Source organism: Thermobia domestica, chromosome 7 (genome assembly GCF_964235325.1).
Source record: "Thermobia domestica chromosome 7, izTheDome1.hap1.1, whole genome shotgun sequence".
Classification (NCBI taxonomy): domain Eukaryota; kingdom Metazoa; phylum Arthropoda; class Insecta; order Zygentoma; family Lepismatidae; genus Thermobia; species Thermobia domestica.
The window spans coordinates 155,280,451-155,300,671 of record NC_137460.1 but is presented as its reverse complement, the minus strand read 5'-3'; the positions used below and the strand labels follow the sequence as shown (position 1 = coordinate 155,300,671).

General features: G+C 36.1%; 1 protein-coding gene across 3 annotated transcripts in view; it reads left to right on the top strand.

The window, feature by feature from the left end:
* LOC145690514 (uncharacterized) overlaps positions 1–5,217 on the top strand; it is a 178,796-nt gene extending 173,579 nt beyond the window's left edge. For all 3 annotated transcript variants that reach the window (XM_081765468.1, XM_081765466.1, XM_081765467.1), the window contains one exon: positions 244–5,217. In XM_081765468.1, the coding sequence (XP_081621594.1) occupies positions 244–4,468 (4,225 nt within the window). In that variant the 3' untranslated portion in view covers positions 4,469–5,217. The remainder of the gene's footprint in view (positions 1–243) is intronic.
* The last annotated feature ends 15,004 nt before the right edge of the window (positions 5,218–20,221 follow it).

The window sequence follows — 20,221 nt, the reverse complement described above, 5'->3', positions numbered from 1 at the left end:
TTCGTTGGATATTTGCTAGATTCAACGCGTTAACAAATATGTTATAAATTAGGTTCACGTTATGTATTTTAAAAATTCTGATGCTATTTATGTATAAAATAGGGTAATTTCAAACTTGCCTTTCTCTTATATTGCAATGTATCACAATTTTCAATGCCGAAAAAGAATTTCCATATTACATACCAATATGTTTGAACCATATATTTTGTAAGAGTGAAATAATTCTGTTTTTTATGATTACAGCACCGATGAAGATGCCCGACAGGCCATGATGATGGATGGAGGCAAAATCAAGGAAGTTAAAATCAAACTTCTGTTGAGTTCCCGTACAGAAATGCAGAAGGTCATCGAATTAGCACGTCAGCAAACTCTCTCTATGCAGAGTTTTATGCAAATGCCTCCAGCTGCTGTTCAAACGCCAATGGCTCATAACGTCCCTACAATGTCTGCTCAACTTCCTCCGGCTGTAGCTCCTGTTACGAATGCTGGTCATTCTGCAATGATGCCAATGGGTATGGTCACTACTCCTGTTTCTGCACCTGCCCCGCCTTCGATTCCACCACTGAATCAAATGCAACCTTTGGAGTCAAAGGATTCCCGAGAGTCAGACACTGATAAGAGAGATAGTGATAGAGAACGTCGTGATAGACGTGATAGATCACGCTCCCGTTCGCGAGAAGGAAGTCGACGGGACAGAGATCGTGACCGTGATCGCATGCGCGAAAGGGATCGTTACAAAGATTCACGTGACAAAGATCGCGATAGACGCCGTCGCGGAGAAAGAAGTCGGTCTCGCAGTCACAGTAGAGAGCGTGGAAGTAGTCGTCGACGAGATAGAAGTAAATCAAGAGAACGTAGTCGAGACAAAGAAAGGGATAGAATTTCGAGAGGAACAAAGGACAAGCGAGAAGGTAATGAGAATGATCAAAATTCTGATAAAAATGATGTTATCATGGTTCATTATCAACCTGCTCCAGGTCAACAAGTTCCATCTACTCAAGCGCGACCTGTGCAACCAACAACTCAACCACCCGTTGTACCTACACCACAACAAAGACCTTTGCAGCCAAATCCGCCATCTCAGCAAGTGCCGCAACCACAGTTGCAGCAGCCACATTTACAACAACCACAGTTACAGCAACCACAACTGCAGCAACCACATTTACAGCAACCACAGTTACAACAGCCACAGCTTCAGCCACGATTTATGTTACATGGAGATGTGCCAAATACAAACATGGCAAATGCATCAATGGGAATGCCAGGAATGAATAGATGGGGTGCCCCAATGGGATTCGATCCAAATAATAAAGACATGGCAGCCGGTTTTGCAGGAACAAGGGTTCCACAAGGCCCTCTGGGTGCAAGTGTGCCTCAACATATGCAATCAGAGCATATTACTCCATATCAACCAGAAAATAAACCACAAAATGTGATGCCTTCAGTTCCAGGAGGTCGGGAACAAATGCAAGGACAGTTTGGTGGAGATAGATTTTATAGAGGCGAAGGATTTCCAATGGGTTCACAGGAATTACCATCACAAGACGCTCGTCATCCTGGCGGTTGGCAAGCTCAGAGACAACCCAATGAGTTAAACATTTTTCCTCCAAATGAAAGATTGGGCTTCTCTGGCAATGAAAGAACACATTATCCACCCAATGAGAGACCTCCTTACGCACCTAATGAGAGGGGATCATTTCCCACTACTGATAGAGGACCCTTTCCTGCGAATGAAAGAGCTCCTTTTCCCCCGAATCAGAGAGGACCTTATCAGGCGTCTCAAAGGGGCTCATTTTTACCAAATGAAAGAACAGCATTTCCTTCAAACGAGAGATCGTCTTATCCTCCTGGTAGCAGAGCACCATATTCATCAAACGACAATGCACCTTACCCCGCAGATGAAGAATATCCAGAAGATGATGAAATGGATATAGAAAATATGGAAGACCCTTTCGCGGACGAACAGGATGAATATGAAAATGATCCATTTGCAGATGAACCTGAAGAGGAAGAACCAGCACATCCATCTTTCTCAGGTGGCTTTAGAGGCTCTAATGATCCAAGATTCAATGATCGAAATTCAACCTATCCTTCAACTCGTGATAGAATGGGCCCAGGAAATGCAGATAGATATGGCTCTAGCCGAGGAAGAGGAATGTCCCAAGAAAGACAAAATTTAGGACAAGATAGAATGCGAGGAAGAGAATCCGAACGAGGTGGTTATGGTCAGAGTAGATTTGGAAATGTCCAAGGAAGGGGTTCTGGGCCATTAATGCAGGGCCATGGACCTCAGGACAGATTAAGTAATGCACCTCCGGACAGAGGAGGATCTAGAGGTCAACAAAGGCCACCGCTTCTCGAAAGACCTCCAGGAGGCTTCGCAGACCGAAATCAGGATAGAATGGGTTCAGAACGCTCCGATCGATCGGGAGCACCACAACAAAGGCGAGACACTGATAGATATGGATCTGGTTCTCGTTCTGGTGAAAGTGACAGAGAAGGACCAAGTGATAGAAGAGGAATGTATCAAGATAGAAGAGGACCTATGAAAAATGATAGGAGGGAAGCCCCAGATCGATACAGAGATCGTGACACTGACTCTAGAAGAGGTGGACGTTCGTCGGAAAGAGGATCTCGCGATGGTGGATACAGCGAAAGATCTCGTGGAGGTGAAAATAAAGAAAGATTCAGCGAAGATAGGAGAGGAGGAAGGGGGAGCAGATGGGGTGACGCCAAAAGTTCTAGTGGAAGTTGCGTGTTTGTCCAAAATATACCAAAGGAATGTGGTTACAAAGATATACGTACCTTTTTCAGGGGTTTGCATATCACAAATACCGGTATTAAATTAATTAATGACAACGAAGGAAACCGAACTGGAACTGCTTATGTTCGGTTTGTGAGAGCCGGTGATAAAGATAATGCACTACAGAGAAGTGGGCAGAGAATAGGCGACGCAGTGATAACAGTAAAGCATGCCGAAGAGAGTGACTATGATAAAGCAATAGATTCGTATTGGCCAGATGATGATAGAAAGGATTCTAGTAGAAGAGATAGTGATCGGAGGAAGGACTCCGAAAGAAAGAAACAAGACGAAGTCAGCAGCAAAGTACAGTCAAATAAGGATAATAAGAAAGATAAAGATCAAGATTTTGTGTGTATATGTTTAGAAGGACTTCCACATTACACAAAAGAACAAGATGTAATGAAATTGTTTCAAGAATTCACTTTAGTGGATGTTGTGTTGGAAAATGATAAGAATACAAGAAAGCCAACAGGAAGAGCATTTGTTAAATTTGGCACGCATGAAGATGCTAGTAAAGCGTTATCCAGTCATAGTAATCTTACTGTTGGACATCAAGATGTTTCTCTCTCTCCGTGTTCTCCTGCTCGTTTACAAGAAGCTAAAACTGGCTCTAATATAGTGATTGGTCAAGATACTAAACAGGAAAAGCAGGAGGAGAGATCGAAATCTTCACAACCAGAGAAAAATTCAGCTCAAAAACCTGTTTCTGCCAAATCTTCAATCTCAAAGAATTCTATTTCTAAAGAACAACCTGCACCAACGTCGCAGCCGGCTAGTAAAACTCCTCAAGAATCACGTGCTCCAGTCTCTGAACCATCTATTCAAGAAGTGTCTGAGCCTGTTTTCCATCCTGAACCTATTCCTATGGAAGCATTGGATCAGTCCCTCAAAACCGACTGTGTTCTTTTACAAGGATTACCACAAAGTGCAAATGACAGAGACATTTTAGACTTCTTTTCAGATGTAGGCCTTGTGCCAGTTCGAATACATATTATGCTTGATAAATTCGGTAAACCATCAGGAGATGCATTCTGTGAATTTAGTAGCTTCGATGAAACAGTACGCGCATCTGCGAAAAACAACGTGCCAATGGGGAAGCAAAATATCAGCGTTAAACCTGTACCACGTATTGAAATGCTTGAAGCTTTAGGAGTGTCTCCACAAGCAATGGAAATGGAGCATATGTCATCAGAACCAGAATTTCATGAAGGACCTGTGCGAATCCCTAACGGACGAACTGGATTACTTGGTGCGGCTCCTGGTGACGTTCCAACGTTAGTAAATTATGATTCTCATGGTCCCAAGGGTCGACCACCCCCTCTACTTGCACAACCTATTATGAATCCCAGAGAACATCTTCCTATGAACCCGCGTGAAGTTCATCCAGATATGCAGGAATTACCTGTTGTTGAAGGTTTTGGTAGCCCCGGTTGTGTGATTGCTATGTCCAATGTTCCATACAAAGCAGGAATAGAGGATATATTGTGGTTTTTCCGCAATTTTAAAATTTCAAGGGAAAATGTTATTAGAAGGTATAATGAGAAAGGAATGCCGACAGGTGATGCAAGAGTTGCATTTGAACATCCGTCAGAAGCCCAAAGAGCATTGCGTGAACTCAGATACGGAAAAATAGGTACCAGACAAATCAGACTGTCACTTCTATAATACAAATTAAAAGAGAGTTGAAAGAAACAGTGTAAATGTTGTGAATCATTAAAAATTGATTCAATATGAAATGTGGAAATAGGAACAAATAAATGGACAAATAGGTTTAGTGTTTAAAATACAGTATTGTATTTTCGAAGTATTTGTGGATTTACTTGGAAAATGGTGTTGTGCAAATTCCAACATTGTGAGCATTATATTAGCAAAATACTGTGGTTATGTGTATATTGAGAGACAAGGCATAGAAGTGAAATATTGTTTGCAAGATGTACCTGTGTAGAATATTTGATTATCGTGTGAGTGTGAGCAAACATGAAGACATAGTTAATTTTAGTTATGTCGTAGTCATTTAACTAGCAGAAATAATTGTATAATCTTTACCATAAATAAGTGATTTTTTTTAAATAATCGAACCTATTATTTAGTTTAACAAAGTAAACCACATGCTGTCAAGCATTTTCTTGTAAAGATTATGCAACACTCCTCAATTATTGCAGATCATTATTTTTATTTATGAAGATTAAATATATCTTTATATAATTATACCTTGATCATTTCACTTACGTGAGTTTTTAGTTGGAAATGTATGCTATGTTGTATGAGAGTTCTGTATCAGTTGCTTTTGTGTGAGTGTTATAAACATTTTTCTGTAAATAGAGAATTTTTCACCAACTTAAAAAAGAAAAAGTCATTTCGTTGTTTACATTATCGAATCATTTTGAAAAATAAAGCTGTAGCTCAGCCTCCAAGATTTAGTTTTTATTATGGAGTTTAACCATTAACAAACACCATCAACCCTTGATTTGAAATTAACGTAAGATTATCAAATGTGATGGTAGTTTTCCCACTAATTATGATAAGCTAGTGTTCGATATTGCAGCTAGTACGTGTTGTCCTTGGTTCGATCCCCAGCCAAGTAAGTTTGTGGTAGACAACATCGTATCGGTGGGTTTTCTCGGGCTACTCTCACATTCCACCAAATATTCTATCATCATTCATTTACTTTAATCATCCGTCTTCCTTAGCCTGATCGCGGGACTTTAAACTGAAAGGTTTCATTTCATTTTCATATTCTAAAGTTATCTTTTGTTCGTCTAAATCGCTAATATTTCATGTATTTTGTGTCTTCGGTCTTAAGTCAAGAAAGCAGAAGCAGGACTAGCAACACTAATCACAGTGACATAAAAATCACTTAGAAGTAAAGCCAATCAGTGTCAACAATATGTGGTATTGATATGCTTCATCTTGTACTTATTCAGGGAAGATACGTATTTTAAGATATCAGTAAGTCTACATGCAGCCTATAGCCTTCATAAGTAGAAGAGATTCTTCGTGTTTCCAGTTTTGTTTCAGTGTTCCTGCATTGGGTTCAAATGCAGGAGACAATATCATAGTGCAGTTTTGCAGCAGATGTCGCTAGTTCTGGTTTGATATGTATGCTATGGTTATGTAATTTGACAGTTGTAGCTTAATTTTTTAAGCTATTTGGTTGAATTTTGTAGATTTTCCAAATTGAAAATGAAAGACCAAACTATGCATTTTCGTAATATTTTACTGTATTATTTCTGTAAAATTTAGAACGTGCGTCAGGCTTGTGAAAAGTAGAGTAAGTTTAGGTGACGATACCTTGTACAGGGTGTCCTCCCACCGGGAAATAGCCGGGAATTTCATGAACGGGGAATTTCTCCAAAGAACCGGGAAACACAACGATAATAGCTGAAGGAGGCCGAAAGTTAAAAACGCAAGGCGTAACTCAATTGTTTTCTACCGATAAGTCACTGGGCGCTTCTGAATTCATGATTCGTTGGGTCGGTTCCAGCGTCATCCGGTCGGTATCCACCGTTTGGGGCGTCCGAATTCAGCATCAATGGTGAATCGCAAGTGAACGTGGCAACGGTGAAACAGGCGCTCGCTTGAATCCTACGTTGTGGTTCGCTTATCGACCATGTTTTGTATTTTTTAAAAAAGAATAGAGTAATGATGCGTCAAAGGGGGTTGTTTGAAACCTGAAAGAGCGCTGTGTGTAGTTAACAATCATGTGTGCGGTCTTTTGTTCTGGCCTCGGTCTTTTAGGGAAAAAAAAAATATATGGATAATTATTTAACTATAATTCAACTCTAAGTAGCACGAATTGTTTCTTTGATATATTCTTTATTATTATTTTTGTTTAAAATGAATAGCAATGTAAAGATGAATGCGAATAGTAAATGGCGGGAATGAGATTGTCTATTTGGCAGTTATGATTGCTTGTTTAGTAATGTGTCTGGTTCTACAATCTCCTGATATCTTTAACCACCAGATAAGTTAGCAAGATGTTGCTGCAGTAGTTATTATTTTACGTAAAATAACACATTAGTACTGTGATAAGTTGTATCATTCCATTATCTTATCTGACGATTAAGAGACTTCAGGGAATTGTAGGGCTTGCCCTGAGGAGATATTTATTGGTATACAACTTTATTGAGTAATTTAAAACTTTCAGCAAGATGTTGCGGCAGTAGTTCTCATTTTACATAATATATTAATATTGTGATCACTTATCATCCCGTTCTTATCTGATATTTACGCGGCATCAGGAGATTGTAAGACTGGTCCTCATAAAACATTTATTGATGGCGTACAAGTTTATTGAGTATCTTTAAAACTGTTTTTAAAAATACTTTAAATGTACAGATGTGAGTAAATATGTAAAACGAAAGCAGTTTTCAGGCGCGGAATGCCAAAATAAAGGAGGGCATTAATTTTCTGGATTAGGCAAAAGTTACTTCTGCATCACGAAGTGACTAAAAAAGACAAAATAGTCAGTAAGAAAGTCATTAGTCCTTTTTTTTTTTATCACGCGTGGTAACATCAGCACAATAAGTACAAGGGAGCATATTACTTCGTGATGGTCATTATTCTCTTAACAATATGAATAATAGTAGAAAGGCTTTTGTTACAGTGATTCCACACCACAGAAAATAAATAAATTGTTCATGAACATGTGTGAAACTGAGCCAGTGTGGGATTGCGTCTGATGAGCAATCGTCACTCCGGTTCCGGCAATAATCCACTTTAATGTAAGCGAAATATTGAAGTTTCTTGCACAAGTTCTTGCGGGCCAATCTATACAAACTGTGATAGTAAGTACAAACATAAATAACGAAACAAATCTAAACTAACCAGACCTGACCTAGCCCAATTTAACCAAAACTGACGTTATCTAACTAAAATTTAAAAAACTTTTAAAAAGGAACATTTTTTAGTAGGAAATTCTGGCGCCAATCAGGCCGACATATGCTGATATATTATTATGGTTTCTTCTTATTTTTTATTGCCTAATACAGTGGAAAAGTCAGCTGGAGGACTTTCATTTGCGTTGTGAATGGATTAACTCATGTTGCGTTTAAGAAGTCGTCCAAAACTAATAGTAAACAAAGTTCATCCACCGATCATTGTCAAGCGTCAACTTCTGCTTCTTCGACTGAGAATGACATCTTTTTCTTGTCAGTCAGGCAGTATTCATTCTACTTCTTAACCGACTATTAAACGTTACCTATTAGCAGATTCAGTTACTAAAGCTGAGGTGCTTTGGTGTTTACAAATTGTGATGGAACCATATGTCACTCCGAGAAGCTGAGCGTTGTGCATCAACATTTAAATTGATATTTTCTGATAGTGATATTGCAGAAAAAATGCAATAGCATCGAACTAAAGTGGGGTACACAGTAGTGTTTGGATTAGCAACTTATTTCGAGCGAGAACTTCAGAGGTTATTAAAAGACTGTACCTACGTTGTGATCTGTTTCGACGAATCATTGAATAAAGTTTCTTAGAGGCAACAAATGGATTTAAATGTACGATTTTGGGATTCAAATAAATCTTTTGTTACAAAATACTTTACATCTGTTTTTCTCGGATACTCAAGAGCGTCAGATTTGTTAAAAGGTATCAGTGAAAAGGTATCTTCGGACGTTTTAAAGAAACTCATTCAGGATGGGCCAAGTGCCAATTTTAAACTGTTGTCAGATTTGCAACTTGAACTGCAACATACGCCGGAAAGTCCAGTGTTGTTAAGCATTGGTAGTTGCGGTCTTCATGCAGTTAATGGGGCGTTCAAAACCGACATGCAGAAGACAGATTGGGACTTAGTGGGGTTTTTACGTGCTTTGTATTATTTTTTCAAAGACTCGCCAGCACGAAGGTCGGACTACACTTATCACACTGAGTTTGATATTTTCCCAAAGAAGTTTTGTGCTGTTAGATGGGTAGAAAACAGTGACGTTGCATTTTGAACCTTATTAAAATGGCCTCATTTATATATATATTGCGTGTGTCAAGAAGGACAAGGAAACACCTAACTCGACAACGTTCTCAGTTGTAGAGAAAAAATTTGGACGACAAAATGCTAGCACCAAAATTAGCATTGCTTCAATGGTGGAACCATTTCTGACCGAATTTCAAACAGACCAACCCATGAGACCCTTTTTGCATGAAGAGCACATTTCTTTCGTACAAAGATTAATTGGAAAAATAGTGAAGGGTGATGTTCTTAATAAAGCAGGTGCATCTGTTCAAAAAATAGATATATCAGATCCAAACAATCTCCTTCCTGCTAAAGATGTGGACATAGGCTTTGCAACTAGGGATGCCATGTGTGAATCAAGCAAATAACTGATCTAGACAAGCTAACACTGCGACGAATGTGCAGAGAAGCTATCGCAGCGATGATTAGTAAAATAATGGATAGGTCACCATTGAAATACAAACTTACTCGAGCTGTTTCGTGTTTCGACCCTATGCTTATTGGTCACAACATGACACTAGCGGAGAAGCGTTTGACATTATCTTTGGAGGAGATGGTAGCTAAACGATGGTTTACGGGAAGCAAAGCAGATAAAATTATAGGACAATATTGGAAGGTATTTTCGTCACCTAAATCTATTCATCAGTGCAAAAAGTTTAAAAGAAAGGAGAAGCGTCTGGATGCATTTTATGTTGAACTTCTTAGCGTATTCAGTGAGGACAGTGTATGAGAACTCAATGATTTTATACAATGTATTTTGATACAGTTACATGGAAATGCATCAGTAGAGAGGATTTTCTGTAAATTCTGAATGCATTTTTGAGAATCAAACAGGAGAGCCTTATTGCCATGAGACAAGTGTATGATGGTGTGAGTGCATTACGTGGATTGGAGTCAATTAAAATCAACAAAGATATGATACATGCGGCCAGAAATGCACATGCTCGGTATACTGAACATTTGAAGAAAAAGGTGAAGGATTTGAGTGAAAAGGAAAAGATGGAAAGAGAGAGAAAACGTGTAACGCGAGAAAGACTGGAATTGGAAGCTAAAAAGGCAAAGGTAATTGCTGAGCACAAAAAAAAAAAAAAAAACCTCTTCTGGAAGAAAAAATCAATGAATACAGGTAAGAAAATATAATTTCTTTCGATAGTATATGTTGTTCGAGTGGGAACTAAATAATAATCCTTACGCCTCTTTCGCAAGATATTCGTCTTTTAGTGCCCGTTATAACCGGGAATTTATCTAGTAGAGCCGGGAAAACCGGGAATTTCAAAACGCTTTGAGAGTGGACACCCTGTTGTAAGAACGTCAGTGTTAATTCCCTGATAGCGATTTTGATCTCAACGACACTTCTCAGTCAGGGTGGCCCACCGAGATTGATGACAACAAAATAGAGGCATTGATTGAATTAAAGCAAGGCACACATCACGAGCGATTGCAGGAACATTGAACGTCAAGCATTCACAACGACCTGAAGTAGCTGGTGTAATTCAGTGAGTTCGATGTTTGGGTTCTTCGTGAACGTAAAATATGCAATATGGCAATACATTAAAAGCGAGGAAAATATCCTTTTTTGAAGTGCTTGATGACTGATCAGAAGTGAATTGTTTATAATTGCATGCTGTGCAAACGATCTTGGTCCCGAGTAATTAGTTAACTCAAACGATATTGAAAGCAGATAGACATTCGTTAGTGGAATGTACGGGTGTGTCTGACAGGGGAGGACGTGTCCCTTAATACATATATCTCAAGGAGATTAAATAGATCAAGCTATATACAAATAATTAAATAGGAAGAACAAATCAATGTAATGTCGATTGTTAAGTAGCAATTCTTGAGTTGTGTAACTGCATGAAAATTAATACATTTGAAATAAGTTCAGAACTCGAATTCATTTTCTTTCTTCTATCTTTAATACCTTTCAAATATCAAATTTCATTTAGCTAAAAATTAAACGTATACTATTACTTAACAACTGATATATCACCTATTTGTTCGTATTTATAAATATTTATTAGACTTCCATACTGTGCTGTTCGTAAATGTATGAAGTCTTATAGAACTACTTTGTCCGCCCATCTGTCGATAGGTATTGAGCGAAAACGGTAGGAGATATCGAGGAGGTTTTCTCAACCGATTCAACGTCTCAAGAATACGTTCCATCTCCGTTAATCTTATATTCAAACCGGAAGGGGTTCAAATTAACGATTTCCGGTTTCAACGTTTATCGCCATAGAACAAAATAGTAACAAATAGCGAGAAGCGACTTTTGGAAACGATTGAGCATCTCAAGACGACATATAACGACTATCCACAGTGTACCAAAACCGGAAGTTGTTTCAATTTACTATTCCGGATTCCATAGAACAAGAACGGTAAGAGATGCTGTTTCTTGCAATCGATTCAGCGTTCGAAGAATAGGTTTCACTTCCTCCGTTAACTTACGTTCAAACCGAAAGTGGTTCAAATTAACCATTTCAGTTTTCGACATTTATCGCAGTAGAGCAGATAAATAGCGACAAACTGTTTTCTGCAACCAATACAGTGTTTTAATATATATATATATATATATATATATATATATATATATATATATATATATATATATATATATATAAATCATAACAACCCGCAATATACTACGGAAATGGTTGAATTTACTTGTGCTTCCGGTTTCAATACTGACAGATTCGGTGACAATACTGACATTCAGCTTCCCAAGAATAGGTTCTATCTCCTGTATTAACTCTGTATTGGAACTGAAACCGGTTCAAATTAACGATGTCAAGTTTCAATATTATCGCCGTAGAACAAAATCAGTATGGATTAACAAGTAGTGTCGTTTTGATACGTATGTAGCATCCGAGAAACAGGTTCTATGTTTGATCTTACTTTAATCTATTGGAGCCAGTAGTTATAGGTGTACTACTTAAAATATTGAATTCGCATAGTTTGGAAGTCTACCATAGTTTCACACTGCGAAATGAAACTAACTTGTTTATTCTATGTAAGCACTTCACTTTCAACTTTGATCTATTTCAACATCCTGGTGTGTGCCCACGGTGGCTCAGGGGTAGGGCGTTCACTTCTAGTGTGTGTGGTGTTGCTGGCTCGATATAAGCTCGCGCCAAGTAGATTTTGTGGAGGACAAACACCGTGCGCACGGGTTTCCTCGGGGTTCTCTTATATAGAAACAACATATCGTGAATTATTCGTCACTGTTCCAGATTTAATGTATTGAAGTTTAAGTTTAGAGATTGACTGTTGTATGTCTTCGGATATATTTTGTCCCCCTATATGCCAAGTACCTTAAATATTTATTCTGAACTTTTTCTACATTATTTATGTTTGTTTTAGTGCGAGGGTTCCATATAGTGGCTGCGTATTCAAGCTTGGTACGAATGGAGTGCACATTTAGATTTTGAATAGTTTTTGCTGCTGACTATACAAATACTAATAAAGAGCTCAACAATAGCCTACATAACTCGCAGACGATACAAACTTTTTATTGATGACATGTGGTTCAATCAAAGAAAAAAGGAAGCTTGGAACTGGACTTCTTCATTTGATGAGAAAAGATTTCAGTTGGAATATTTAATATGTTCCCAGTGGTTTAAATAACATGAAGGTTCTTTCTGAAGGCAATATTTTTTCTGGCCTTTGTGCTGTCTAAACTGCAATACAATTGAAAAGGGAAAAGTTATTTTAAACATTTTTCAGTTCGATAGTTTAATAAATTAAAATTTAAAAAGTTTAAATTAATTCATTCGGAATTTCCAAAAATAAGTATTTAATTTGACAGAAATAGACGCAAGAACTAATTAACGGTGGGAACATTTCAAACTCTGCAAGCGTCAGGTAACGCTGCGACATCATGAAGGGAGCAGAGATAAATAAGTGCAGATTATAGAAGAAATCTTGAAAATAACATTTTTAAAAAGTGTGAAGAGAAAAGTTGCATTAAAGAAGAGGGAGATTGTATATGATAGGAAAAGGATATGCAATACCAAAGAAGCTTTACAGGCAAAATAAAGGAAATATATTTAGTGTTTATTAGTTTCGGAAAAGATTTTAACCACGAGTACTAGTCATTTTGATTTAGGTATTAAAGAAGTTTATGACGAAACGGAAAAATCAAAGATTGGGAAGAAGTCATTAGAACCAACCATTAAAGGCTAGAATAAAATAAGAAATGACAGAGGGTAATAAGATTGAAAGAGGTACAAGGCAATATGTTGCACTTCACGGACATCATTCAACATCTACGTAGGTATTTAGAAGAATATTTAAGAGGGATTTGAGCAGAGGAGATGTTGTTTAAGAAGGAGCTATGAGAACTAATGTATTTATTTATATATCTTCGAACTTCAACAGGGATAAATCCCTAATTATAGAAGTCTTACATAAATTAAAGTACAATATTTCATGTTATACAGAAAACAAAAAAGTTAATAAAAAAATAAGGAAACATAATTATAAAAAAAAATCACAGAAAAGTGTGGCCAGTCAATCATTACATTACATTTCAAATTATTCATTTTACAACAGCAATAATAACAACATTTACAATATTTTCATTTTGTATATATGTATTGTTTAACATTTTTACAAATTGCTAAATTAATACTCAAATCTAATTCTTCATGCTTACTAGCTAATTTATTATACGTCCCACACATTCTATATAACAATGAGTTTTATAAAGAAACAGTTCTGAGTATATTATTTGTTAATGAATCTCTTGACCTCAAATTGCATTGTTTAACATTAAAACTTTTTTTTTTTTTTGAAGAAAATCGACGTTATCTATTATTCCATTTATTGACTTACATAAAAATATTTGATCCAAAATTTCGTGTCTATCAGTCAATGATATACAATTAAACTCTTGTAATAATTCTACATATGGAATTCTTTTAGTTGAAGCCAATTCGTGATATCTCTTGTAATAGAAATATTGTAAGAACTTCTTTAGAACATTCCAATTGCTTTTGATAAGATTTGAAATTTGGTGACCATTATTTTGATCTATATTCTAATTTACTTGTTGTTAAATTATTAAACAATAATTTAATAGCATAAACATTCGTCAAACTTTGTGGTTTCTAATTACAAAACCCAATGTCCTATATGCTTCTGTTACTATATTATGTGTGTGTTCTCTAAACAACATATTGCATGTACACAGAATGTCCAAATCTTTACTTTCATATTTTCTGGTAATCTCAAAATTACTAATATAATATTTATTATTGTTAGTACATTTACAATTAGTATATGATATTTAATCATATTTGTTTTGATTTAATTTTCAATAAATTTTCTACACTCCATTGAAATACAGAATCTAAATCCATCTGTAACCTTTGTTTATCCATGTTAATTGTCACTTGTTTGTACAACTTAAAATCGTCGGCATATAATACACATTTCAAAAAGAATATTTTCATGGGTAAATCATGTAAACTAAAGAAAAGAGGGGACTCAAATTTGATCCCTGAGGAACTCCTGAATTCATGTTACAAAGATATGATTGTATTTACCTGTACAGTGCATATTTTCTTTGGCTAAGGTAAGATAAGATTAAGAGCCTGACATACATAATAGTTGTATTTAGTTTGTAATAAACAAGATAGTTTTAATATACAGTTATTAAAATTAAATAATAATGTTTCTTAAAAACAAGTTCACAAGATATCAAAACATGATACGTAATCAAATGTGCTTGAATTCGTTCCCCTAGTCGCTGCCTTAACTTAGATTTTGGGGGAAATATTATTTTGGCAACACTATTATTTCTATGGATGGCAACTCTAAAAATTCTTGAGGTTTATATTTTCTGTTGTAGAATAACATTATCTATGATTGTGGTAAGTTCCATTTCATTATTTCATTTCACTTATGAAAAACAAGCAAAAGAAAGAAAACGATAAATTTTGTATTATTTTTAGTAAGTCAGGCTCTTAAGCATGTTATTTTGCTCAGATCGATATGATCTATCAACTGATATGTAACATATTTCGGCAATATTCTAATTAAACAGAAATTAACATTTAAAAGTTAATTACAATTTTAGCCTATATCTCACTAACCTTTACACTGTCTTCTTGTTACTGTCATCATGAAGACTTTAATAAGGGTATATTATAGTATCACCAGGGCCGTACTGGCCAGGCGGAAAACCGGGAAATTTCCCGGTGGGCCCTGGACGGTGAATTTTTTAGTGGACCCTCCGCCTTGTATCGTAAGTACCAGTATATGAACAAAAAGGCACTTCTCGCATACGGGAATAAAGGAACTATGGACGATAACACGTAGAGTGTCGGCAATACAGTCAGCTAATCCCAGACCAGCGTTGCCTGCCCATGATGTTGCGAAAACAGCCTTTCACATTTTTCGTGCCTGCTTCAATAACTAAAACACTTACCGACATACCTGCACAGACTGTGCCGTCAATGAATTTATCTTTAGGTATGTTTCTTCCATGAACAATTTCAGCTCGATGATCTGGTACAAGTTTTGGTACCTCATTTCGGCTGCTATGAAATCCACTTCTTGAATCTGTAACAGTAGTGATTCGTCTTTCTATCGAATAGGTGTTCCTTTAATGACACGTTCAGCCATTGGCGTCTCTGGCATGTAAAATTTGGGGGGGACATCAAAGGAAATGATCTAACTGCTAGTAATAAATTAAATTAAAATAAATATTGAATATTTCGTATTTCAAAATATTGGGGGGGACGCGTCCCCCCCGTCCCCCCGCCAGAGACGCCCATGCGTTCAGCTATTCTAGTGACACATGTCACTAGAGCTTCCCATAAAACACCCTTTCCCTTTTTTCGTGATCCCAATTTTAGCTATATTTCTGGCCAAATACGCACTGCTCCTCGTTAAACAGGATTCTGCTACATACTGCCGTATAACAGTACGCTCCAAATATGGTAAATTATCCTCCAAGAGTGTACAATTTTCCGCACACATAATTCAGCAGACTGACTTAGCAATCGTGGTAATTTTATGAAACTTTGGTAGTCCCAGGGATAGACTGTGTTTGTTTATGTCGTATTCTGTAGAAATTTGGATGCAATTTGATGTTAAGCGGTGCAGTTTTGCAGTGAGTCTCTTGCCGCAGTACTTTGACCTGAAAGTTCTTAAGGAAGTTTTTTTTTTTTTTTTTTTTTTAATGAAATTTGTCGTCGTTTCAGTTTCATTTTATGCGTAGTGTATTACACAGAATTTTCGATTTTTCACAACAGTAATCTTTTTTCTTGTTGCAATTGTCCTCTGTCTGACTGGCTTGTTTTTGTTTGTCATTCTTTTCCAGAATAACTGAGAACACGTGGATTTCAGGGCGAATGTGCTACTATTTTCAACTTACAGACAGACAAGAACACAAAGAATATAACAAATTATTTAATATTAAGGCAATTAAAAAACTACATATTACATACTATATTAAGTGCGATTATCTGTGTGCACATGTAATAGGAATACATGCCCTACGCAATAACTTCGAGAGTTGTTTGATAACTTCACATATCAGCAGACATGTTTGGAAGTGTATTCATTGTAGAATAGCAGAACAACAAGTATTTTCAAAAGGAACATAATGTAACCGCATAATAGTAAAATTATTGCTTTGAAATTATTTATATTATACCATGGACGAACAAACCATAAAACCTTCCTGGGGAATTTCTCGGTACTGGGAATCTGTCATAATATAACGAATGAGATCAACTAAAATAATTTGTATCACTTGTTTTCTATAGAAAATTAAACGGAACATTGACACAATCATACTCATACTTCAATGAAAATCAATTATTATGAAAATTGTGAAGACTATAAAATACATATTTCCTCTGCTGCTATTTCATGGATCAAGACGAAAGTTTCAGTTTAAGTTGAACATAGAATAGGACACATAAATAAATTTTATTATTCACATAGCTTGCAGTGTTGCCACGTAATAACTGTACATTGACACAAAGTCATACTCGTACCTCCATGAAAATCCATTATTATGAACCCTGTGAACATTATAAAATACATATCTCCTCTGCTGCTATTTGATGGATCAAGACGAAATTTTCAGTTTAAGTTGAACATAAAACAGAACACCTAAATACATTTTATTATTCACCTAGTTAGCAGTGTTGCCACGTAATAACTAAAAGAATCGCGAGAAGGGACTCTTTTTAGGGAAATTTTCTTAAATATTCCTCAATTATTTTTCCTTCGTACGCAGAAATGTCTCGTTCGTTACGTAAACTGAAAGCCTATACTCTTCCAAATCGATCGAGATATAACTTGTTCCAGTGTTGCACTGACGGTCGGAACATTGACATAAAGTCATACTCGTACTTTCAGGAAAATCTATTATTATGAACTCTGTGAAAACTATAAAAAACAAATGTCCTTTGCTGCTATTTGATGGATCAAGATGAAATTTTCACTGTAAGTTGAACATGAAATGGGACACATAAATACATTTTATTATTCACGTAGTTTGCAGTGTTGCCACATAATAACTAAAAGAATCGGGAGAAGGGACGTTTTTAGGGGAAGTTTTCTTAAATATCCCTCAATTAGTTTTCCTTTGTACACAGAAATGTCCCTTTGATAACGTAAACTGAAAGCCTACAGTCTTACAAATCGATCGAGGTATAACTTGTTCCAGTGTTGCACTAACGGTTTGATCAGGAGATCATTTAAAGATCATTTAAAGAGACCCCATCGATGCCTGTAAATATACAAGGGTGCTAAAGGGTTAAGGGCCCTAGGACTCGGGTGTTGCACTTATATGTTGACCAACAACTATTTTTTGATTCTAAAGACCCTAAGGAACATTTCTATGATAGTGGCAAAAGTTCCCTAGGGGGGAGTTATCACCCCCTTGGCCCTTGGTCTATACAGGTTAAAAAAGCACTATATATACGAAAACAGTTACATGTTTTATACAAATGCAATTCCCACTTCATGAGTTTATAATTCCTGTCATGTACTAAAATATGCTCTTTTCTTGAACTCCTGTGGACATTTCTTTATCACTCGTATCCTCTTCCTTATTATGAGCCTACAATAAATAAAAATTATTATTATTATTATTATTATTATTATTATTATTATTATTATTATTATTATTATTATTATTATTATTATTATTATTATTATTATTATTATTATTATTATTATTCGAATACTTGAGTATTGTATAGCCTACTTAACATTATATTGAATTCGTAGGGGAAACTAAATGTTTCTGTTCGTGTAGTAACCAAGTAACTTAAGTGCACAGCTTTTGGTGTTTACCTTATTGTTTTTTTACAAAAAAATATGAAATAAATAAAATAAAATAAAATAAATAATATGAAATGTTTGTGATTATGACATTATGTGATGTTGTTCACTTTCCTTAGGACTATGGACTGTGTAAATGTATCACTTACTGGCGGTCGCGAACCTACTGGGCCCCGTGTAGGTATGCCACCAACAATCACTAATCCATTCATCAAGTCAATCATCCCCGGAAAATGGAACTCAAATTTGCCCAAAGAAGATGATTCCAGAGCCTCTTCCATCACAACTCACAGCTCGGCATCCAGGCCTGCAGTCTGTCATCCGCAACCCATCGTGAAAAAGATTCCAAACCACAAACTACCGACACAAGATGTCGACCTCCCAGTTGAGTTGGCAATGAGGACTACGTAAATCTGAAGTTACGTCTGTAATGGCCCTAACACAAAAAAAAATCACTATAACTTCCAAACAGAATTTTAGCGCAACGAAAAATTTAAAAAAAAAAATCCAAACTGAGAATTTTGAGAAAAAAGAAACGAAAGAATGAATTTCACCTCAGAATTCGGTTGTTTCAATTTCCGGTCACACTCAGAAAAGCTTTTTCATCTTTCACAGCTGTAATCTTCATTTTCGCAAGTGAGACCATTTCGTGTACTGCTTTAAACCTCCTCAGTATACCATACACAATGTAAATATAAGTATACTTTTAATGACTTAAAACTAAAGTGGGATTTCCCATTTTCTGCTTTGAAAGAAAATATTCAATTCACGGCTTGTACACTTTATTTAGAGAATAACTTAAAATTTGACATAAACTGCTGAAGAAATTATATAAAAGAATGAAGATTTTAGTAAAATAGTATTCTCCTTGGAATCAAATATTATTAGGTTTTACAGTATAAATTTTCTTTGGTTTGAACAATCTTATTTGTCATGTAAATTGTTTGCATCTTTCAATTATTTTTTTAAAGGTTTACTTAACTCACTGTATTATACATATTTTTCAGTATCTCTTAGGATGACAAAGTAAAAATAAAAAAAAAAAAATGAAAATGAAACAGACTAATTGTACATTATGAAATAATCGGAAAACGACCATTAGGAAGATATAGGCACAGCTGGAAGGGCAATATTAAGATGGATCTCGTAGAAATAAGAATACAAAGTAAAAACTGGATCCAGTTGGCTGAGGATAGAAATCAGTGGAGAGATTTTATGAACGCGGCATTGAACCTCTGGGTTCCATAGGCCATGGAGAGAGAGGGAGAGAGGGAAGAAAATATTATCCGTAAATGCCTTCATTATAAAAAGTTCCTAATCTTTAATCTGTTTGTCTGAGATAAGATAAACAAGGTGAATATGTTTTAGTGACACATTAGGGAAGTGAGAGCTATAATTATCACCACAAAATGTTTGCTAGATGTCAAATAAACATGTCCTAGAAAGGTTTCATATGTTACATTTCATACATTCATTCTTATTCTCATTATTTTATTATTTCTAGAAAATAAATGGCCTGGGAAAGGGGTAATTTACATCTTTCACATCTAAATTGACAAGAAAATTTACATCTAAAGGCATCTTTTCAAACTTATTCAATTCTCATAGAAGACTATTTTAAAGCATTTGTCTCTTAATCTAATAACCGTGTTGGCTGCATGAGTTCTTGTCACAGGAGTCCAAAATGTGTATTATTATGTATGTGTAATTGTGCCATTTGTTGAATAAAATTTCAAACTTTTATAGAATATTAAATCACACATTATCGAAACACGAAGCAGGCACGTAGCCAGGATTTCATGAAGAGGGGGGGGGGTATATGAAATACTATTGTCATCACTCCAGGGGCTCGATCATTCTAAACTATTTTACTGGAACCACTGGCGGATCCAAGGGGGGGGGCGGAGGGGGCGACCGCCCCCCCCAAAGGTCTGGATTTTACTTCCAGCATTTATCGTTGAAAAATACAAATATGGTCTTTTCCCGACCGATTCAATCTGTGTGACAAGCCTAGCAAAATAATCAAAATGTGTGGTACTTAGTAGTACTTAATACAGACAAATTTGAAGTGTGAATACTTATGTCCCTAGTTCCTTGAGGCGGTCACTATAAGCCCCAAAGGAGTGAGAATATGATTCATTCGTTGGACCTGCAGCTGTAGG